This window comes from Alosa pseudoharengus, unplaced genomic scaffold, assembly GCF_046254945.1.
Source record: "Alosa pseudoharengus isolate Yale_2024_CS ecotype anadromous, Long Island Sound unplaced genomic scaffold, YU_APseudo_1.1 YU_APseudo_1.1_scf_3, whole genome shotgun sequence".
NCBI classification, from domain to species: domain Eukaryota; kingdom Metazoa; phylum Chordata; class Actinopteri; order Clupeiformes; family Clupeidae; genus Alosa; species Alosa pseudoharengus.
The window spans coordinates 44,513,743-44,536,242 of record NW_027468718.1 but is presented as its reverse complement, the minus strand read 5'-3'; the positions used below and the strand labels follow the sequence as shown (position 1 = coordinate 44,536,242).

Sequence of the window (22,500 nt, the reverse complement as noted above, 5' to 3'; positions counted from 1 at the left end):
GGAGAAGATAAGGAGGAGAGGAAGAGGAGGGGTGAGCAGGAGGAAGATGCCACGGAGAGTAGATGTGAGGAGAGGTGAGATGAGGTGACAGGGGACAGCGGAGTCAGGAGGAACTTTTTTTTTTTTGGAGTAGAAATGCGAGAGGACTACAGTGCCGTGCTGCATACTGAACACTTAATACGTGGCCTGTGTCCAGATTTCTGCTGGACTGGTAAACAACAACTGGCTACTGCCCCTGTTCCAGTGGGTAGTTTGACATGGAGGGCTATAATATGACATGTGCAAATCCCCAACTGCTACACCTGCATTACTGACTATATCTCTACACTTCAGGAGCCTAGCGCCCGTGTCCAGCTAGGTCTGTAATGAACACAGGTTGTTTGGGTTTGTATGCATGTTCACATTGCTGGTGCCAGGGGGGGGGAGGGGTCACTCACGAGATGATGATGCCGTTGTCGATGGAGAAGCTGTCGGACGGCAGGCCAGCGATGGTCCAGCTGCGGATCTTCACCAGCTCCCCCAGGGAGTTCATCAGGGACATGTTTTTGGAGCAGGGGATCTCTCTGGACTTACACAGGTCCATCCACTCTGTAGTGGCTGCCTGGTACACACACACACACACACACACACACACACACACACACACACACACACACACACAGGAAGATATAAATTATCAAACAAACACATGGAAAAGACCCACAAGAACACAAACAGGCACACCAACACACACACACACATACACACACACACACACACACACACACACACACACACACACACACACACACACACACATAAAGAAAAGAACACAATGGCATGTCAGGTGTTGAAAAGCATTTGTTCCGCTACACACTCCAGCATAGCCTGGGGCCACTAAAGACCCCTATTCATGCCACAGTCACTTCTTCGGCTGTCCCTGCAAAAACTGCAGCAAAATAAACAAATCTCACTTCCTCTGACAAGCTCTCTAGATTGTTACAATGTTTTCTTTTAGTTTGTGTTTCTTTGGAATAGAATACAATATGAACAAAAAAAGAAAAGCTTGATTTTTGGTATGGAAAACAGTGAAAAATCTGAAAACATCTAGTGGAGTTCCAAACTGAATCTTTTCCCTGTGGCACTAATATTTAACGGGCCTCATTCATTTTTTATGTGTGTGGCTTTTGTTGTTAAAAACAGACAACTGATGAGGAGCATGTGTAGTGGCATCTGCTTGGGAGAGACAAAGGGACTGCTTTAATATGCCCCCCTATGAGTTTCATAAAGACAGAGACGCTTAAATATTAAAGTAGCTGGCATCCCACGGTCACGTACACATCAAACAGTGCAATGGTGAGTGGAAGCCTGGGACACTAGCACACACACACAAACACGCACACACATACCCTTACACACACACACACACACAAACACGCACACCCTTGCACACACACGCACACAAACACAGACACACACACACACACACAAGCACAGCACGTGGTTGTAGTGGATCAGAGTGCGCCTGGGCCTTCAGTCATCCATGCGCTCCCATAGTGAAGCCGATGCTGGTATGGAGCTGTACCCCGCTGCTCTGTTTGTGACTGATGAACCGACACAGACTTTCATGTTTGCATGCATTATACGGCCATACACAGTACATTTCATGGTGTGAATCAGCAGGCATTATTTACCATCTGTGTATGCTACACTTGGACTCGGTCTTTTTTGAACTCAGATATCTTGTGTGTGTGTGTGTGTGTGTGTGTGTGTGTGTGTGTGTGTGTGTGTGTGTGTGTGTGTGTGTGTGTGTGTGTGTGTGTGTGCGCGCACGCGCGTGTGCAGTGATGTATAGCTGCTTGGGGTCTCGGAGCTCTGCGCTCACCTGTCTGTAGCTGGACGTGAAAGCCCCCAGGTAGGCCACGACGGCCGCCGAGATGAGGATGTCTCCGGTCAGATTGGTGTAGAGCTCGCCCAGGTGGAGCGCCATCTCGCTCCAGCGAGTCTTCTCCCCGCCCAGGCCGCCGATCAGCTGCTCGGCACGCTCCAGCTTCCTGCTGCACAGCTCCACCTGGGGGTTGGGAGGAGGAGGAAGGGAACGGCGCCATGTTACAGGTCACGCTTGTGAAAACATTGTTTATCGGGGAGACGGTGATAAAATGGCATGACGGGCAAGGTCACCCATTTGTGTGGCCTCTCCCGACATCTGCTACTGTGTCACACCGTTCTGTCTGGCCAAGGTCAGACTCCGAGACAAATTAGCACCTTCCTCTCCAGACATGTACTCTATTAGGTCACGGATTGTGTTTATATTTATCTATCTATTTATTCATTTATTTATTCCCACGAGTAAATCATTGATCTGACATGTTACGCTGTGGGAGCAGCCACTTGAGAGATCAGACGACATAAATATTTTCTTCCCTTTGAAACGCACTGGTGGAGAGACGAGGGTGGAAAAGAGAAAGATGGAAGGCGGCGAAATGGGACACAAAAGAGAGACAAGACCCTCACGGTAGGAGAGCTACCCAGACCCCCGGCGACTGACACTCTTGCTCCACAGACAAATGCGTGCAGAGATGGCAGGGGACCACCGAGAGCGAGAGAGAGAAACAAAGAGGAACGCGTCGGCTGATATTTTTTGTGGCTTCAAAGCACACAGAGCGAGAAGCAGCAAGAAAATAAACAGATGCCGAGGGAAGGGAGAGAAAAAAGTCTTTTGAAGGCCAAAATAAATTCTAAACTCTCAACAAATATGCAAACAAATTTGACAGATGGGTTTTGTTGATTTATGATCTTTTGCCATCTATTTGACAAATTACGTTAAAATTATGTTCCGAGGGGAAGATGGAATCCTCAAATGTCATGCAAAACCAAATAACGCTTAAACAAATATCAGCTTCAGAAACAAACAACAAACACCATCAGAACCCACAATGTCCTTGGACTCATTTAAAATGCAATAAATAATGATAAGCAATTCCAGCAGTTGAGTGTTCATGTTAAGGTCAGAATGACTGTGGCCTGTCCAGCTCACCTGGTTTTCCAAGTCAGCCTTCTTGGTCTTATTGGCCTCCAAGGTCTCCTGCAGATTGGCCAGTTTGTCCTGGACCTCTTTAAGGGCAGCCTGCTTCTTCTGGAGGCTCTCCATGGCAACCTTCAGCTCGCCCTCCGCCTGCGCCAACTTCTCTTTCTTCGGAGCCACCACCTTGGCGACCCTGAGGGGAGAGGGGCAAAGGGCATCTGTGCTTTCCTTCTCTCTCGTTTTCTCTTCTTTTCCTCCAGTGTTTCCCATACATTGAATTATTTGCGGCGGTCCACCACAATATCAACATTGACCACCACACAAGGATTTTCCAGGTTGTACTAAATTGTGCTTAAATTGTGCACTGTGCTAATTTGTTAAACTGTTGCATTCCAGTTAATTCTACAAACCAACCACCACAAATGGAATTCAATTCTCTGGGAAACACTGTCCTCCGAAGAGTGAGCATTTCCAAGCCTCTCTCCAGCAAAGTGTGCGGTGGAGTTTGAGGAGAACATTGTGTTTAGAAAATGATCGATGTTATGCAACCAAATGTTTACTGTAAGAAACAAATATGAATTCTGAGCTCATCAACTTACAAATGCACAGACATTAAACATTTCTCTACTCTGCCTGTAACTGTCTTATACATATGCCAAACCTGGGTGTGTGCAGAGTTTTTTAATGTACAGCTCTGGAAAAAAATGAAGTGACCACTGGACATTTTTAGGATGTCATCCTGCGGTTGCTGAGTGACATTCGAATGGATTGACGGTCATATTCAAAATTAAGAGACCACTGCAAATTTGAATATGACCGTCAACTCATTAGAATGTCACTCAGCAACCGCAGAATGACATCAGAAAAATGTGCAGTGGTCTCTTCATTTTTTGGCAAACACTTCTATTTGTGGTGACTTACGGTTGCGGAACAACAAACAGTCTTGACCTTGGAGCAAACAGGAAGTACTAATTCTACTGAATTTGAGAGAGTGCAAAAGAGAGCGTGTAAAGAAGTGCACAGTAAGAGAGTTTGGCATGTTAAGGTGTTAGAGGTGTTGACAAACAAGACGCTCTTGTGTTTGCTTTTGTGTTTTGTTTGTCATGATTCCCATGGTAACCATACTAACTTGTCATAGGAGTCCATGGCGCACACCCATTTGCAGAGACCCTCGGCGGCAGTGGACGCCACGCGGATCTTCTCGGGGACGAAGTCCGGGTTGGTAATGTACTTGTTGCGGATGATGGCAATCTGGCTGGGCGGGATTGCGTCCTTGTTGTACTCGTGCAGACTCTGCAAGAACTTCATGTCTCCCAGCAGCTTCTTGGCGGGGCCCCAGTAGTCCTCCACCTTCTTGCCCGAGCCTGATGGGTCGGGGATGCGGTCAGGCTTGATGCCCTTTAGGATGCAGATGGCCTCCATCACCAGCTTCACGCCGGCCGGTGGACTCTTCATCGCCTTCACCATGGTGATGTCCTACAAAGGATAGAAGAGGAGCAATGCTTTTATTACCTAAACTTCTACTTAACAATAAGGCGTTGTCATTAAATGCCATGTCACTTAGTTTGATACAAAAATGCTATTTGCCACCTTAACTAAATAAATGAACAGTAATATTCTGTAATACACACACATATAAATATTGCAATTGTTATACATATTGCAATATGTAAGGGATAATGTATAGAATGCTGGACAAAATAAGTCCCTTTAGGACGAAATAAGACCGCGTCAGGGTCCTGTTCGCCCTGTCGGGACTTATTTTCCAATAATGACCAGCGTTCTACACATTATCCCGCTTATTACACGGTTACTTGCAAAAACGAAAAATAAACTCCACACGGTATGACTCTTTATATTTATTTGTTACCCTTTCATAGTGGCTTTTACAGAAACAAATAGTTCGCAACACACGCTGAACTTGAATCAAACATTCTTTTGAACACCGCTGATCAACCGTCTGCTTTCACTTTTGAATGAAGTTCCAATGCAAGAAGTGACCTGACTACTTACGGACTGATATAAAAGACGTGAATGTCAAGCACAAAACCCATTTTCCTTGACAGAGGTCTGTTATACTTTGCAACGACCTGTTATTGAGAAATAGCAGACCACCGAACGTTGGGAATGCCCATTCAAGTGAATGGAGCATTCTGCAGCATTATGAAGAGCCGTGTAATAAATATATATATATACACGTATATGTACATATCTATTGAAATGCTTTATCTTGTATCAATATCTTAGAATCATATTACTTCATTACTTTATACTGTAAAGTATTCATTTGGTTTGGTTGATGATCAGCCAGTGTGGGAAGTCCCACAGTAATAACACAAGGAATTTATATCTCTCTTGTGTACAGGTGTATTCTGTATTCTAAATCGTATGCCATTGACATCATCTATTGGTTTCTGTGACCCAGAGGAGTGAAATAGACCTCTGTGGCATTATTTAGCGGACTGCCCCTCCCCCTCTCCCTCCCCCTGTCCTGTGCCTCACCGCTTGCGTGAGAGTGTTCAGGGCTGCGAGGGCTGACTCCAGCACGGGCATGGCCACAGCGAGGTCGGCGTCGCACTCGTCCTTGATGGCCTTGGCGGCCATGGCCTGGTCGTTGGCCACCGCCTCGTCCACGCGCACCACCTTCTCTGTCTTGGCCACCTCCACGGACTCGTGCTCGATGATCACCATCATCTGGTCCACCTCCTTGCTGGCCACCTTTAGCTGCGGCTGCAGCGCCTCCAGCTCCACTTGCATGGTGGCCACTTGCGACGCGGCCGACTGCAGCTTGTCCAGGCCCACCTCGTAACGCCGCTTCAGTGTCATCACCTCGCTGGACACACACACACACACACCAGCAGGGTCAGGGACACCATCATCATCAAGCACTATCATTTCTGGGGCAGCGCTGACACAAGATGTGTCAAACAGACCCAAAGGCCACTGCTCCACACAGGAGAAAAGAAAGCTTAGGTCAAGTGAGTCAACATTTTCAACATCAGCATCATCCTCTCATATTCACAAGCTCCAAAGGTTGTTGAACTAATCAAAAAAACTATGTTTTAATAATATATTTTAGTAGTAGAAATAGTTATATAGCTCTTATTATTTTCTTTTACTTCCTCTCTGTCACTCTTAGCCATTCTTTTCTGTTCTCCATTGACAAACTAGACCAAACAGGAATCATAAAGCTACAATCCTACCATACTGTAAGGCGGGTATCACATTAGCCAGCGGCAAGCGGCAGGTTTCCTATTGTTCTCTATGGTTCGTCAGCGGAACGGTGGCAACGCTGGCATAACGCTAGCGCTGAACAAGCTGAGCGTTGAACTTGGTTCAACTTTTAAAGCGCAACGCGAGCGTATTCAATTGACAAACCGTTTGTGTTGCTTAGGAACGAGATAAAACTTATTATGGTCTGAGCGTTGCATTACGTTTGCCGCTTGCCACTGGCTGATGTGATCCTCGCCTAATGCTATCATGCATAATGCTAATGCTCTTTTGTAGCATTAGCATGTAGCATGAGCCCCTAATCATCCTCCCAACCCATGCCAGGCGTGGCCCTTACGCTCTCTTCTTCTGCAGCAGCGTCTTGAAGGTGGAGATGAGCTCCAGGTAGGAGGTGGGGGTGACGTAGTTGTGGCGCTGCAGCTCGGCCAGGAAGCGGGCCGAGAGGTTGATGGTGGACGTGTGGAAGCTCTTGCACATGTTGATGCAGCCCAGGCGCGCCTCGTCGTCCATCTCCACGTCCTCCAGGAAGCGGGAGGCCACGGCCTGCAGGGCGTCCTCCGGCCAGCTCTGAAACGGAAGAGAGAGAGCGAGAGAGAGAGAGAGAGAGAGAAAGATGCTGTCACATCTTCAGCTCCAAAGCTCAGCATCAAACACACACACTGGGCACACACAGACACACACATACATGCACACAGTGAGCCAAAGTGTGTCACACTATTGTGTGGCATGCAGGAGCATTGAGCTGGCCCACCAATGTTTGTGCTTAGGATCTTACTCATGGCATTAAATTATAAAATAGGTCTTGCACGGTTATTACATTCTCTTCAGTTAGACTTCACACTTTGCCCATAACTTACAGTAAATTAGAGCTACATGCACACACTTGCACACACACAAAAAGGAAATAGCAACTTCTAACAAGTGAATATCGTAGCAAATAGTAGCCTATGGCGATGGCAGCTTAAAAAAAACATTTATTTCACTCATCTCGCTGAAATGAACATAGAATAGGGCCTGTTGCGCAAAGAAATGAATTAGGCAGATGATCTGCATCTCCGTAACGAAAGCTAGTTTTCATCTCCATTGTTGAAGTGAAATATGTCTCCATAGTGTCAGTGAAGTGATAACATTATGCAGTTGCAGGTAGCCAATGTTTACATCACCGGAGTCAGAAAGAAGCTACCAAGACGGGCCCTGCTCGGTTAGGTATTTCTGTCCCTCCCAAACTGCACTAAAATTGTGTAGGCTATTTAACAGCCAGAATTAAAAAAAAAAAAAATGCCCGGGGGAGGCCCTTTTATGATCCACACTACCTCTTACAAATTAGGCCTACTCCAACGTCCATCTAGCTCTTGTGAAGTATGAACTTCTACAACACTGCCTACAGAGTACAATTGTTAGCAGTCAGTAACGGCATAATGTTACTTAACCCATTTCACCCCATCGGTCACAATTGTGACTGAAACAAAATATGTACTTATAAGCCTCTAAAACTGTAACTGGGGAATATCCCAATACTCTTTCAGTAAATATTGAAACAATAGAGTGTTTCAATGAAATGTGTGCAGTGTCAAATGTTTTGAGTAAATTGTCACATGACCAGAGCTGTTTACTTCCTGGTTGCACCTTGAGAAGAGGATGACGGCCTCACAGCTCCCAAATAAAAGGTTTTTAAAGTATGTTAAAATAAACATAGGACAAATATCTTTTGTACACATGGTCTTTAAGGTGTCTAGTTATGATATATACATTTATAATTATTCAAATTTCTTTGGTGTGTTTGCAGAATGAGTAAACATGTTAACGGTCACAATAGTGACCGGTGGGATAGAATGTTGTATCTAGATGCACACATACTTCTACACCTACAAACACACACACATACACATACTCATACATACACACACTCACATACACACACACATACATACTCACACACACATCCACACAGATATACACACTCACACACACACACACACAGACATACACTCACACACATACACATATTCACATATTCAGACACACTCACAGACATACACACACACACACACACACACACATTCTCACAAACACACACACACATGCACAAACACACACACACAGACATACACACACACTCACATACACACACACACACAAATATACACACTCACACACACAGATACACACACACACATACACACACACACAAATTCTGTGTGTTGTTTATTTATATATACATATATATATATACGCACGCACACACACGCACAGACATACACATTCAGGGTTCTATTTTAACGAGCCGAAGCTCCTGGTAAATAAACAATGTTTACATATTTTTCATATTTATTATTGCCATTGGTCTCAGTGTTCATATCAGTTTGAAAAGTCCTGTCAGAATACCTTTATTTTACAGATTTTTTCAACTGCTTACACACTAAATCTTTGCTTGTCACACAATTTTCTAAACATGTCCTCCAAACATCATAACTCGACACCAAATCTGCAAAACCATACACTAATTCTCAGTGTTTGACTCAGTTTTTAATTGACTAAAACACATTTTGCAAAACACCACACACAATTTTCTACCTAACACACAAAAATCTAACAGGAAGTAACTTGATTTCGTTCTTCAAACACAACCCATCAAAATGCCACACTAAATCACCAGTGCTTCACTCTTTCTCTTCACATGTGCAAACACTCTTTCCGTTACTGAACACCATCCAATCATTGCCTTAGTATAGGTCTATGAATAGATATACTCTCTATATAGGTATAGACCCTTTCAATCTGCTCCTAGAGGATTTCCGGTTGAAATATTCAGAACCAATGCAGATACTTTGAAAATTACAGTAATCGGACTTTAGCTTACAGTAATGTTCTACAAAAAGTTGACTTTATGTAAAATTTGTCTTTTTACTCTATTTTTGTTTGTCCCCATGTTACAGTACCATTAGCTCAATACATTTTTCTGTGCCTCCAGAAATGCCTTAGGAACGCTTACTGTAGAATTGTTTGTTTCTGCAGTTGAAAGGGTCTATAGGCCTATGAATACATACTGTACACGACCCCCCCCCTCCCCCAGACACACACTTGTCTTTAGAAAAAAAACTAAATCAGTGTTTTCAAAACTCCATGTACATCTGGTGGTCACTATTCTTCTTTGCTTTTTTTCTTGTTTGCTGTAAAATACTGTATTCACAACAGCAAATTATTTGGGAAAAATCACTATTTTTGGTTTCAATATTGCTTGCATTTTTACTGTGTATTTCAACTTCTCTTTGTTGATACCATAAATTTCACTCTTGTATGGAAATACATATAGAAAGCCTAAGACAGAAGAGCTTTAGGTTTTGCTTTAGTGTGTACATGATGTATCCAAAATGTCATATTATGACAAAAGTGTTTGTAATGTGAGGCGAATGTTTGGTTTAAACATGTGTTTTTGACATTTTGAATGTTGTGTGTCATTTTGCTGGAGATTTGGGGCATTTTGCATTTTGTGTGAGCAGTTGTGGGTTTTGTGTGTGGAGTTTTGAAAAATAGACACAGATTTTTGAAAACGTGTGTAAACAATTGTAAAAAACTGTAACAAAAAAGCAATTTGAGCAACCTTTAATTGAGTATACGCATATTATCCCACCGACCGGTAATAAAACTCACTTTTTCATCTACTTTTCTACATTTTTTTAAAAAAATAGTTATTGATTACTTCAAAGGGTTGCTAATAACACATGATTTGCATATTTGCATGTCTGGGAAAAATTTGGGCTTAAATGGGTTAATGGCCTGTGTGATTGGGATGTGGATTGCTCATTTATTATGAGTAGGCCTAAAGGCTATCGTAGGCCATGGTATGGTATTTTCTCCGATATAATAAATACAACACATTGGGTTTGGCAACAAATTTGGCAATACTACTTTCACACAATGGCACCCCTGCTTGGAGACAGAAGATTGTCCGTTTTGCTTTCAAGGATTTCATCTGCAATGGGAAAAAATGGAACGACATGTATGCTTACTTTAGTGCTGGACTTGGACTCGACTTGATCAATAGGGACTAGGGCTGGGCGATAAAACGATAGCGATATGTATCGCAATAGACATGTAATCGATATCAATAAAAAAAATACGTTCGATAGAACATTCGATAATTAAAACACACACCTCCCGCCTTAGTTGTCCATAAATAAATAGGCTATCTTGCATTGTAGCGATGTGAAACTCTACCAGAGTAGGCGATAGTAGGCCTACCTCAACACAGACTCTCAATGAGTCCTTGCCCCGTGCTCTCTTTCTCTCTCTCTCCCTCTCAACAGGCGCATCCTTCCTAATGCACATGTAATCTAAACATTCACAATCGTGCAAGACGACTGGCAGTCGGACTTGACTGGGAACAGTAGTGGACTCGACTCGGAATTGACTTGGAATTTTTTTAATGACTTGGACTTGAACACTGGGGACTCGAACCTGGACTCGGACTCGAGGCATAGTAGATAGATAGATAGATACTTTATTGATCCCCAAGGGGAAATTCAAGGGTCTCAGTAGCATACAGACATCAGACACAACATGCACTTACAGCAGAAATGGTAAACATAAGTATAAGTATAAACATATAACTAAACTCCACTGCACAATAAAGACAGTAGAAGATAAGAAAGACTAGATGTACCGCAGAGCGGTACAAAATATGACCGCCGCCCAGTCCAGCACATTTTTTCCACAAAAAGAAATCACGCTGAAAGGCCTATATGATTCTAACTGTCTCACTAAATTGCATTATCCACACTCAATTCTCACTGGTATCTGCTAGACAACAAGTACCAAAACATGATTAGTTCATAGATTTCACATGTAAAATTCATTTTATACAACCCCACCTCCATCTTGCCTGTTCATAATTATGAGAAATTCTTGATTGTTTGTGTTATGTTTATGTTATGTGTGTGGGTGTGTGTGTGTGTGTGTGAGTGTGTGTGTGTGTGTGTGTGTGTGTGTGTGTGCGTGCCTGCGTATGTGCCTGTGCATGGAAGCGTACATATGTCTACTGTGTGAGTATGTGTCATGATTACTGTGAATGTGTGTGTGTGTGTGTATCTGTTTGTGCACATGTGTGCACATGAACTGGGTTAACATGACCCCTGGAGGCAAATATACGGAAAAAATGGTCATCCTAGGCCCTACAGTTCTCAAGATATTCACAGAGAACTGTGTCTGGCCTACCCTCCTTTCGGGGGGTCCAGTCCAGCGGGGGGGCTACAGATCAAAACGAAAAATGACAGTTCCATGCTATCCATGTGGGGGTACATGCCCACCAAGTTTTGTGTACCCCGGTCTTTCAGTGTCCCGGGAATCCTTGTTGGTGTACGTCACTAAATGTACACATAAATTGTTTTATTGTAAGGCCCCCCATGAACGAAAGTACACAAAACTTGGCATGCATTCGGAGGGTGTCATAATGATCCTATACTTTCAATTTCGTGCAGTTTTGACCATGTCAGCCAGAGATATTGTGATGAAAACACCTAATTTTTTGCTTTTTAATTTTTAACTAGGTGGCGCTATACATGAAATAAGTGGTAATGGGATGGGTTGACATGGCCCCTTGAGATCAACATACAAAAAAAAGGTGGACCTCCTAGGCCCAACGGTTCTCGAGATATTCACAGAAAACTGTCTCCGGCCACCTACAGGCCAGTTGGTGTATAGTAACATAAATTAATTTATTGTGTGGCCCCCCATGAACGGAATTCCACGAAACTTGGCGTGCATTCAGAGGGTGTCATAATGATCCTACACTTCCAATTTCGTGCAGTTTTGACTATGTTAGGTCACAGATACCTGCGATTACAACACCTCATTTTTACTTTTTTGTGTTTAACTAGGTGGCGCTATACATGAAATGAGTGGTTATGGAATGGGTTGACATGGCCCCTTGAGATCAACATACAAAAAAAAAAATGGTCCTCCTAAACCTTACGGTTCTCGAGATATTCACAGAAAACTGTGTCTGCCCTACCCTCCTTTCGGGGGGTGCAGTCCAGCGGGGGGGCTACAGATCAAAACGAAAAACGATGGTTCCATGCTATCCATATGGGGTTACATGCCCACCAAGTTTCGTCTACCCCGGTCTTTCAGTGTCCCGGGAATCATTGACAGAAATTTGGACATGCGAAAAAGAAAGAAAAAAAAAAAACAAAAAAAAATCTGACTAAACCTATATGACCGCCGCTTCGCTGCGCGGCGGTCATAATAAGAAAACTAACAAAACTAAATACTAAATACACTATATAAGTTAAATTAAGAAAGTCCAATGTGCTTGAGGGTGATCAAGCATAAGACGCTTGTAGTGACAGGGCCGGGACTGGTAAGGTGCTAAAGGGAGTGAGTGTCATGGTGAAGGTGCAAACAGTAGTCCAACAGTCCTTAGTTATGTGTGCATGGCAAGGTGCTCAAGAGAGTGAGTGTCATGGTGAAAGTGCAAAAAGTAGTCCAACATTAGTCCAATAGTCCAGTGCAGCAGTGCAAGAGTAAGGTCTAGAGACCAGCATAAATAATATGGACAAATAGGAGAGTAAACTATAATGTACACAAGGTAAAATAAAAAACTATTTCAGTGCAATAACAGGTTGAGGTAATAGGGTTATAGCCATTCATTTCAGTATTGTAGCAGAAGCCTGACCGCAGCCATTGATCATGTGTGCTAATATATCATGAAAAACAGTGTAGCAGTAAAACAGTAGTGAAAACATTAAGCTGTGTACATTAGTAAAACAGTAGTAAAACAGTAGTAAAGCAGTAGTGGGCAGTCAGTACTCAAACATGGAGAGGGTGGAGAGGCAGACAGACTAAGTAGAGAAATCTATCTCTTCTCTTCCCTTTAGTGAGGCATTGAACAGTTCAATGGCCCTAGGAACAAATGACTTCCTCAGCCTTTCAGTTGTGCATGGCAGTGAGCGAAGTCTCCAGCTGATCAAGCTCTTTTGGTTTTTGATAGTGCTGTAGAGCGGATAACATTCATTGTCCAAGATGTTGATCAGTTTGTTTAGGGTCCTTTTGTCAGATATTGAAGTGATGCACTCCAGTTCAGCTCCCACTACAGAGCCAGCCTTCCTTACCAGCCTGTCAAGTCGCCCAGCATCCTTCTTCTTTGTGCTTCCTCCCCAGCATACCACTGCATAGAAGAGGGCGCTGGCCACAACAGACTGATAGAACATCCTGAGGAGCTTGCTGCACACATTGAAGGACCGCAGCCTCCTCAGGAAGTACAGCCTGCTCTGTCCTTTCTTGTAGAGTGCATAAGTGTTGGCTGACCAGTCCAGTTTATTGTCCAGGTGGAGACCCAGATACTTGTAGGTGCTTACCACCTCCACATTGACCCCATCAATGGAGACTGGTAGCAGAGCGGGCTTAGACCTGCGGAAATCCACCACCATCTCCTTGGTCTTTGAAGTGTTTAGTTGAAGGTGATTGAGTTTGCACCACTGCACAAAGTCCTCCACCAGCAGTGGCGTCATGCCCATTGAAGTTAAGGGGGCACGTGCCCCCTCGGATTTTTCGTCCCTGATAATTTTTTTGATCATAACTTTGTTCCTATTATGCTCCATAATAAGCCAGAGCCTATAACGACTCAAATGTATTCTTCTAGATGTGTAATAAACCGTAGCAAAATAGCTGAAGACCAGTCAACAGCCCTTTTCCTAAAATTGGTGTCTGCATGTTCCCGTAACAACTCACACGTGCATTGAGCTCGCAATGTTTTGCTTGTGTTGAACTGTTACAGTTAACTTTAGGCTACAGTTTGAACAGTTTAACTGTTACAGTTACAGTTTAAATAGATACAGTCAATGGTGTTGAAGTGGTAAGTAGTCTAGCTAAGCAATAAAAAGTAGTGGAATTTTTTGTAGTTGACCAGGAAATTTTGACATGATCAAATAGTTAGAACTATGGATTTGATGTTGGCCGCGAATTCAGAGCATTACGTTAATGTTAGCCTACATGGTGTCAGTATAACATAGCCTAGGCTACTCTTACAAATATTACAAATATTTGGCTAAGTCTCCTGGTTCAATTGTTTCCAGTTTCATAAACGAGGGTGTTAGATTTGCAGTGACTACAAAATCCAACCTAATAACATTAGGCCTACCAAGGCATTGCGTTGGATGTTTCTCCACTTGTTCTCTTCACGTATCTGGCTGCTAATCCATGTAATGAAAAGGGATAGGCTACACGTTCAAAAGGAGGCTTAAAGTTTTATATAGGATCGCTATTAACATGATGTAGAGGGCAAGAAAGTATAATAGTCTCTCTCGTGCTCATAACTTAGGTTATTATCAGGTCACTTGCTCATGATTTGCAGATAGCAACTTACAAATGAGGTAGCCTATTGCTTGCCATAATGGTCATGAAAAATATATTAGTAAAATATTCAAATATTTAGGGTTAACCTTACTCAGCACTGAAACCTGTCAAACTTCTTTCAAAGTCCTTCATCACATGAATTAGGATTAAAATAATTTAATTTCTGAGCACCACAAGTCAGACCTCAGCACCTTTTTTAATGTAAGATTGTTCTTAGGTCACATATCAATCAAATCATAACAACTGCAATGATACTGTTTTAAAATCATGTGTAGTAAGTGTAAATGTGTCTAAACATGCTTTGAGCTGAATTTGATCTTACAGTTCTTTCACCAACCTATGTGTTTTACATTAACTTATAAAATAGATACTTTATCTTAGTCCTCAGATAGAGGATGGTTGCTGCTTGCTCTGTTAAGGTATTTCTGTCCCTCCCAAACTGCATTGAAATGGTATGTTTAGCAGCCAGAATTTCAAAATCTCCTGGAGGAGAAATCACCGGCCCCCCTCTAACAGGAACCCCCCCCCCCCCCCCCCCCCGAAAAAAATTGCCTGATTGTGCCCCCTCTGAATTAGCCCTTTTCACATGATGGGGCCGCTGTGTAAATCAACTTCCTGTGGAACAGCACAGTCCCATAGACAGCAAAAGAAAAGTCCACAGGAAAGACAAAAGCAGGAAGACGTTTTACCTGCCAATTAAGGCATCATTAACATCAACGAGGCCGGACACCTGGACACTGTGAAATAGGCTTATTTTGCCTTGCATGACGCCCCTGTCCACCAGGCTCCTGTACTCCTCCTCTTGCTCATCCCTGATACACCCCACAATTGCAGTATCATCAGAAATGTTCAGCATGTGGCATGACTCGGTGTTGTAGCAGAAGTCAGATGTGTACAGGGTGAACAGGACTGGAGAGAGCACAGTTCCCTGTGGCGCTCCGGTGCTGCTGATCACAGTGTGTTGTAGTGACTTGACTACAACACTGATACACACAGACACACACACACACACACACACACACACACACACACACACAACAGTGTGTGGCCGACACATCTCCTGCTGACACAGGTCTGAAATTTGTAATTAGTTCCAACACGCCGCTCGCTGTCATAGAAGTTCGACATAATTGGGATGACAGACAATAGATGAACCTGATCTGAAAAGACGCGACCTGGTGAAGTTACACCAAAACAGAGATGCTCATTGTGTGCAATTAGAGTTTCGCCACTGCAGGCCTCCGCTGCAACACACATAATAAACTGCGCTCAGAGAGTTTGATTTTTCATTTAGCAGATGGCACCCTCATCAAAGCAAATTGACTGCCACTTCAATTCAATTTTTGTCACATTGAGTTTTTTCTGACAATGCCAGTTGGTGCTCCACAGTGAATCAGAGGTCTGCCAAAAAATGCCAGATGAACAAAAGAGGTTGGAAGTAGACAATACTCATGTGTGTGTGTGTGTGTGTGTGTGTGTGTGTGTGGGGGTGGGTATAGGGAGGCCATGATAATGGACAATTGCTGTGTGTGTGTTTTGTGTGGAGGAGTGTGTGTGTGTGTGTGTGTGTGTGTGTGGGTGGGTATAGGGAGGCCATGATAATGGACAATTGCTGTGTGTGTTTTGTGTGGAGGAGTGTGTGTGTGTGTGTGTGTGTGTGTGTGTGTGTGTGTGTGTGTATGTGTGTGAGTGTGTGTGTGTTTATGTGAGAGGTAGGGAGGGCGGATGGGGAGGAGGGGTGACAGTAGACAGAGTGACTGTGTGTGTGTGTGTGTGTTTTGGGAGAATGACAGTAGACAGTGGCTGTGAGTGTATTTGTATGTGTGTGTTTGTGTGTATATGTTAGTGTGTGTGTAAAGGGGGGGGGGGTGGTAAAAGTAGACAGTGGCTGTGAAAGTGTGTGTGTGTCTGTGTGTGTGTGTGTACGTGTGCAAGTGTGAGTGGCAGCAGGGCTGACCTGGAACCAGTCGATGGTGCAGCAGTTGATGAGCGCGGGGAATCGGCGCAGGCGGCTGCGGAAGGCGTCTCCGATGGGGCTCATGGCCAGCACCACGTGCAGCTGGCTGCGGCAGCGCTCCAGGAACATGTTAAAGAGTGCCAGCGGGCTGCCGTCCGTCTGCTTGTCCCGCTCGCGCTGACGGTCCAGCACGCGCATGCGCTCGCAGATCTCCTGCTTCTCGTCCACCGCAAACAGGTTGGGCACCTTGGATAGACACATGGATGTTTTCATTTAGATACAACAGTTTGTTTCAGGATTTCATTCACTTTTGGATTGTTTGATTATAGTGCTAAATGGGACTGTTGCAGGAGACGTACTGAAATGAAAGCTCATTTGGGGGTAATATTGTGGAAACAACTGAAAAAACGTTGGGTAAATATATGGTCCATACATTAGCATACTGGCGCGCATAGACTCAAAGCGGCAAAAACCGACGTTCCTAACCCTGCTCACAAGTGCCACCTGGTGGTTGTTTGGGTCATTGCAGCTTCACTGGGGAAATATAAATAAAAGACATGTGATTCACACGTGAAGTCACGTGAGAATCACACGTGAAGCCAGACAATTCGAAGTAGTACCCACTGTAGATTGATAGATAGATAGATAGATAGATAGATAGATAGATATAATAGATAGATAGATAGATAGATAGATAGATAGATAGATACAGTAGACAGACAGATACTTAGTTCACCCCGAGGGAAATTAAGACATACAGTAGCTTACATGACACTGACAGAACAAGACAAACAATCAATAAGTAGGGGATAATTTATCGAAAAAAAAGTCCCGACAGGGCGAACAGGACTCTGACGTGCCAGCGGAGCACATGTCTGTTATAGAGAAATATCAGACCTCCGAACGTTGGGAAGGCCCATTCTGCAGCACTATGAAGAGCCGTGTAATACAGTAATGATGAAAATACAATAGTAAGATGATAGTCCATCTACCAGGTTTGCTACAGGAACTGACACAGTGTCAAAGTACGTATAAGTGAAAGTAACGCAGTTAGATGTTTTTGGATAGATGTCCATGGAGATGGAGATAGAGCAAATAGTGAGCAGAGCAAGGTGATTACCAATGGCAGAAAATAATGAGCAGAGCAAGGTGATTACCAATGGCAGAACATAGTGAGCAGAGCAAGGTGATTACCAATGGCAGAAAATAATGAGCAGAGCAAGGTGATTACCAATGGCAGAAAATAGTGAGCAGAGCAAGGTGATTACCAATGGCAGAACATAGTGAGCAGAGCAAGGTGATTACCAATGGCAGAACATAGTGAGCAGAGCAAGGTGATTACCAATGGCAGAAAATAGTGACATAATGACCTCGCCCGTATTCAGCAGGTTGCTCACGTCCTCCAGGAAGGACTCCATCTTGATCTGCGTGTCGGTGAAGAGGAAGACGCCGTTCATCTCGGTGGACGTGGACTTGCGCATGAAGACCTTGAGGTCGTCGCGCCACTCCGTCATGCCGTAGCTCTTGGAGATCTCCACCTGGAAGAGCTCCGTCTCGGCCATGTGCGCCGCCAGGCGCGTGAGCGACTGCCGCCCGCTGCCGCCCACGCCCACCAGGAGGGCGTGGCCGCGCGGCTGCTTGATGACGCGCGAGATGCGGCACACGTGCTCGATGGCGAAGCGGAAGAGCACCAGGTTCATGGGCGCCTTGCTCACATTGTTGTACTCCTCCAGGTGGCCCTCCACCACCTGCCGCAGGGGCTCCAGATCGGCCACCTCCCGGTAGTTGCGGTCATTGCCCTTGGGGTCGTGGAAGTCGCAGAACATGAGGCTGCGCAGGTCATCCTCCGTCACGCACGCATCATTGTTTTGGTCCAGGTGCTGGAAGAGCTGGTGGAAGTTCTCTTTCAGGTGGCTGTCGCACACATTCTGCAGGCAGCCCACCATCCACGCCTGGTCAGACTTGTACACCAGTCTGTCGTAGTACACCCGCTGGACCTGATGAGGCAAGAAATGAACACAGAAGCATTTCTGCATCAATAATATTCAATTATCCACAAGTGTAATGTATATAGTGTTTTTATAATGTTATCATTATTACTATGAAAAACTTTTTTACAGAACAATTTTTAAAGCCCTCAATTTAATGGCCATTTCCATTTATCTATAAGCTTGTTTTGTAGTATTCCCAATAAAAACGGTATTCAGGGCTAAAGGCTGTATTATTCAATTGGTCATATAGGGACCCACTGGGAAGGGCTGCCCACATAGGGATTACCTCATGCACCCAGAGGCGCTTGATGGCTTTGGGGTTGTCGGCCGTCTCTGGCCTGGACAGACAGACTCCCTGGATGACTCGTGAGAAGTCACGGAGGTTGAATAGGTAATGGGACTTGGCGGGGGTGGGCAGAAGGTTCTTAGTGGCTTCCTGGTACACAAACATGGTGCCGTTTATAATCTGAGGGGTCAGGCTGGCAAATGGCTTCGGGAAGGAAAACCTGGGAATGAGTTTAACCACAATTATTTACCACAAACACAGTGCTTCTCAATACTGCCATGACTCCAAACTGCTTATCACAGGTGTTATCAACTTACTTACTACTTATCTATCTATCTATCTATCTATCGTTATTTAAGTTAAACAAAAACATATTAAATCAGGTGTGTCAAACATAAGGCCCGAAGGCCAGATCCAGTCCGCCAGCAGGTTTCATGCGGCCCCCCAGATGTTTTGGGTAGGAAGGGAAAATTAGTGCCAAAACAAGATATTCACATCCAGTTGTCTTTAATAATGTGTAATACAGTTTTTCTCAGTCACTTTGGTGCTTTTTTCACATCACTATTAACATTTGCACAGCAGTTAGTGCATTTCTCAAAACAATTAGTGCAAACTGCAAAACCTAGTGGATAACCTGCAAAAGCACGTCACTTGCTCAAAATGGATAGTCCATTCCTCAAAAGCAAGTATTTATGTCAATGAAACTGCCAGTGTCATCAAAATGAGAAGTCTTGACACCATCGTTTATGAACAAGATAGTCAAATGGCTTTGTCATGTTTTCATTATAACACATTGTTACACATTCTCTTAGTGTTTTCCAATGCAAAACAAGGTCAGAACTCGGTGACACTACCTGAAAATGCTCAAGACAGCACTATACAGTACTTGTACAACCATTTGAAAACTACAGTAAAGTTACAAATTGCTGTAGTTAGGGGAGTAAGTGAGTACAAGACACTGAATATGTACGTTTCACAGTTTTACTGTATATGTTCTTTGCAATTCTACAGCATTGTGACAGAATTAGACAGAGACAGAACTAGTTGACCAATTTTGTATGCAATGACTCAAGCAATGAAATGAAGACTATTAGTTTTATTGGGAACAACTATTCAGCATCCATAAGTATAGCTTATTTTGACTGACATGACAAATCAACTGATACATGTTCAAAAGCATTTGCAATTTGTTCAGAGGAAGGAGAAATTGCTACTATTATGTGCACAAATGACTAAATGCTGTGGAGGTTCAACTAATAGTTATGAGAATTTTCATTCTGATCTGAGAAAAGCACCAAAACGACTGAGAACTGTAAGCAATATATCTATGATTAGCACTACAAACTATCCTCAGGAAGGAAGATGCAGAGAAAACTGACATGGGAAGACCAGTATATGACAGCAGTACATGATCTGTACTTGTTATACCTGGGTATAGTAAAGGAGGATATCATCAAACAATCTGTTACCCACGCAGAAATATGACAATGACCCCGGACCATGACGGCCCCCACGAGGTCTCATTCCAACAAATCCGGCCCACTGCTTAATATGAGTCTGACACCCCTGTTTTAAATCATACTGAATCTGGGGTGAAGGAATTCAGTGAGTTACCGAATGGTCAGGTGCCAATCGAGGATGCGGGAGAAGATGGTGTACATGGTTTTCTCATCAAAATCATTAATCGTCACCGTGTTGAAGTGGCGAAGGAATCGGGGTGTCACTGGGTTTCTTCCACCACCTGAGAAGAAGAATCAACAGAACACCAAGGCTATACAGTAATCTCGTTCATTTGTTAAGATTAACAAACATAAACTTTCCTCACCTGAAGTGGTGATTTAATTCATTAAAAACAGTTTGGCTTCACGCATATCCTGAAAATAATGATTGCTTGGTCTTCCATCATCTGTCCACTCCAAATAAGGGGAAGGGTCGTTTGGGTGGACTCACCAGGCGGGCCCATGGCGCACATGATCTGGATGTCCACCAGGTTGAGCATGGAGCAGTCCTTCAGGTCGTACCAGTTCCAGTGGTCCAGCCACTGCCTCAGGAGCTCCACGGGTGGCTGGGCGCCATAGGTCTCGAGCGCTGGCATGTTCACGTCGTCCACAAACACCACCTGCCCCACACAGTGAGAGACAGTATGCAAAACACCCACCAAACTCCATGCTGCCACTTCACTCTCTGTCTTTACTAATAAGATAGCGGTAAAAAGTTCTGTTCAACATACTGTTGCCACTTTACTCTTTATGTCTTTACTCTCTCTCTAGAGGCTCGGTGGGTGAAACACTGTACATTCTCTCTGAGGGAGTTGGCTTATGCACATTAACCCATTTGCGCTGGATGCTGCATGACGCAACATTGACCCTCCCGCTGGATGCTGCGTAGCGCAACATTGACCCTCCCGCTGGATGCTGCGTAGCGCAGCATGCTTTTTATTTCATGTTTCTAGGTGCTACAGAGGCTTAGATATTAAATTTTGGTAGACGTTGACAATTTTTAGTATGTTTTCAGAAAACCCTCAGGAAATAAGGTTATTTAGTCTAAAATGCCATAGGATTCTATAGGCGTTTTTAGCAGGCATTTTAGGAGTAAATGGGTTAAGACAACACGTCTGGTCTGCAATAATGTATCCGTATATCTCATATATATGTGCATATTCCACAGACACACACACACACACACACACAGACATATATATGCATATCTCTCACACACACACACACACACACACACACACACACACACACACACACCTGTCTTACACCTGTGCAACATCTGCTTACCGTTCTCTTGCCCATGGGAGGGCCGTACAGCCCCTTTCGGCGCTTGTCCAGCTTGGACATGATGATGTTCTGGGTCTGTGCCGCCGTGGTCTGCGCCGAGAAGTTGATCTGAAGCGGGATGTACACGTCTTTGGGCAGCCGCCTCAGCAGAAAGTCCTACACACAGAGAGGAGGCCAACTTGTACAGGAGACATGACAAAGAGCTTTGCTCTGAGCCCTGGCATGGCTTTGGAATGTACTCTGGATGAGGCATTTCAAGATCACATTGGACAAGCATTCCGGAGTACACAGTGTAAGTAAATTGAATGGGTGAACATGTGAAGTGATGGTCAATTTATTTAACTTGACAGCCTTGGTAGATACCGTATGAAAGCTGACAATAAGGAAATAAGTGAAGATGTTCCCTTGGTATGTCAAAACTTTCTATAACCACCTCATGATTGATGCTTTTATCTTGGGTGTTTAGGAATCAGAAGAAAGTCCATCGTTGCATGCAATGCATGGGTATGTGACGAAAAGCCATACATTCTTTTATATAACAGACAGCTACTTTTTACACTAAAGAACTATTGTGGAAAAGAGAGAAAAAAGTGACTTGTCTCAGAAGACTGGCTTGTCAAATGAAGTGTGGGCTGCTACTTCACAAAGAGTTGAGCAATTTTGAAGGCATTGTGTTAAGTTAAGTATGTGCCAGTTCCCCTCTTCAAAACTGATGTTTAAAAAGAACTCCTACACAAAAATTTACTTTGGTGGCTGCCGTGAACCTTAAGCATGTAACAGTTAATGTGTTTTGAAACCGGCAAAAGCGGTGCACACTAGGGGTGTGTGTGTGTGTGTGTGTGTGTGTGTGTGTGGGGGGGGGGGGGTTGGGCACCGCGACGCCATACGAGCGT

General features: G+C 44.0%; 1 protein-coding gene across 1 annotated transcript in view; it reads right to left on the bottom strand.

Moving 5' to 3' along the window:
• The window catches only part of dnah7 (dynein, axonemal, heavy chain 7), an 89,979-nt gene that overhangs the window by 33,947 nt on the left and 33,532 nt on the right, over positions 1-22,500 (bottom strand). The window contains exons 32-43 of the mRNA XM_076264426.1: positions 21,608-21,763; positions 20,772-20,940; positions 20,436-20,562; positions 18,822-19,041; positions 17,915-18,541; positions 16,545-16,790; positions 6,573-6,802; positions 5,507-5,837; positions 4,134-4,480; positions 3,017-3,197; positions 1,865-2,050; positions 438-601 (exon numbers count right to left, since the gene is read on the bottom strand). Of these exons, the coding sequence (XP_076120541.1) occupies positions 438-601; positions 1,865-2,050; positions 3,017-3,197; positions 4,134-4,480; positions 5,507-5,837; positions 6,573-6,802; positions 16,545-16,790; positions 17,915-18,541; positions 18,822-19,041; positions 20,436-20,562; positions 20,772-20,940; positions 21,608-21,763 (2,984 nt within the window). The remainder of the gene's footprint in view (positions 1-437; positions 602-1,864; positions 2,051-3,016; positions 3,198-4,133; positions 4,481-5,506; positions 5,838-6,572; positions 6,803-16,544; positions 16,791-17,914; positions 18,542-18,821; positions 19,042-20,435; positions 20,563-20,771; positions 20,941-21,607; positions 21,764-22,500) is intronic.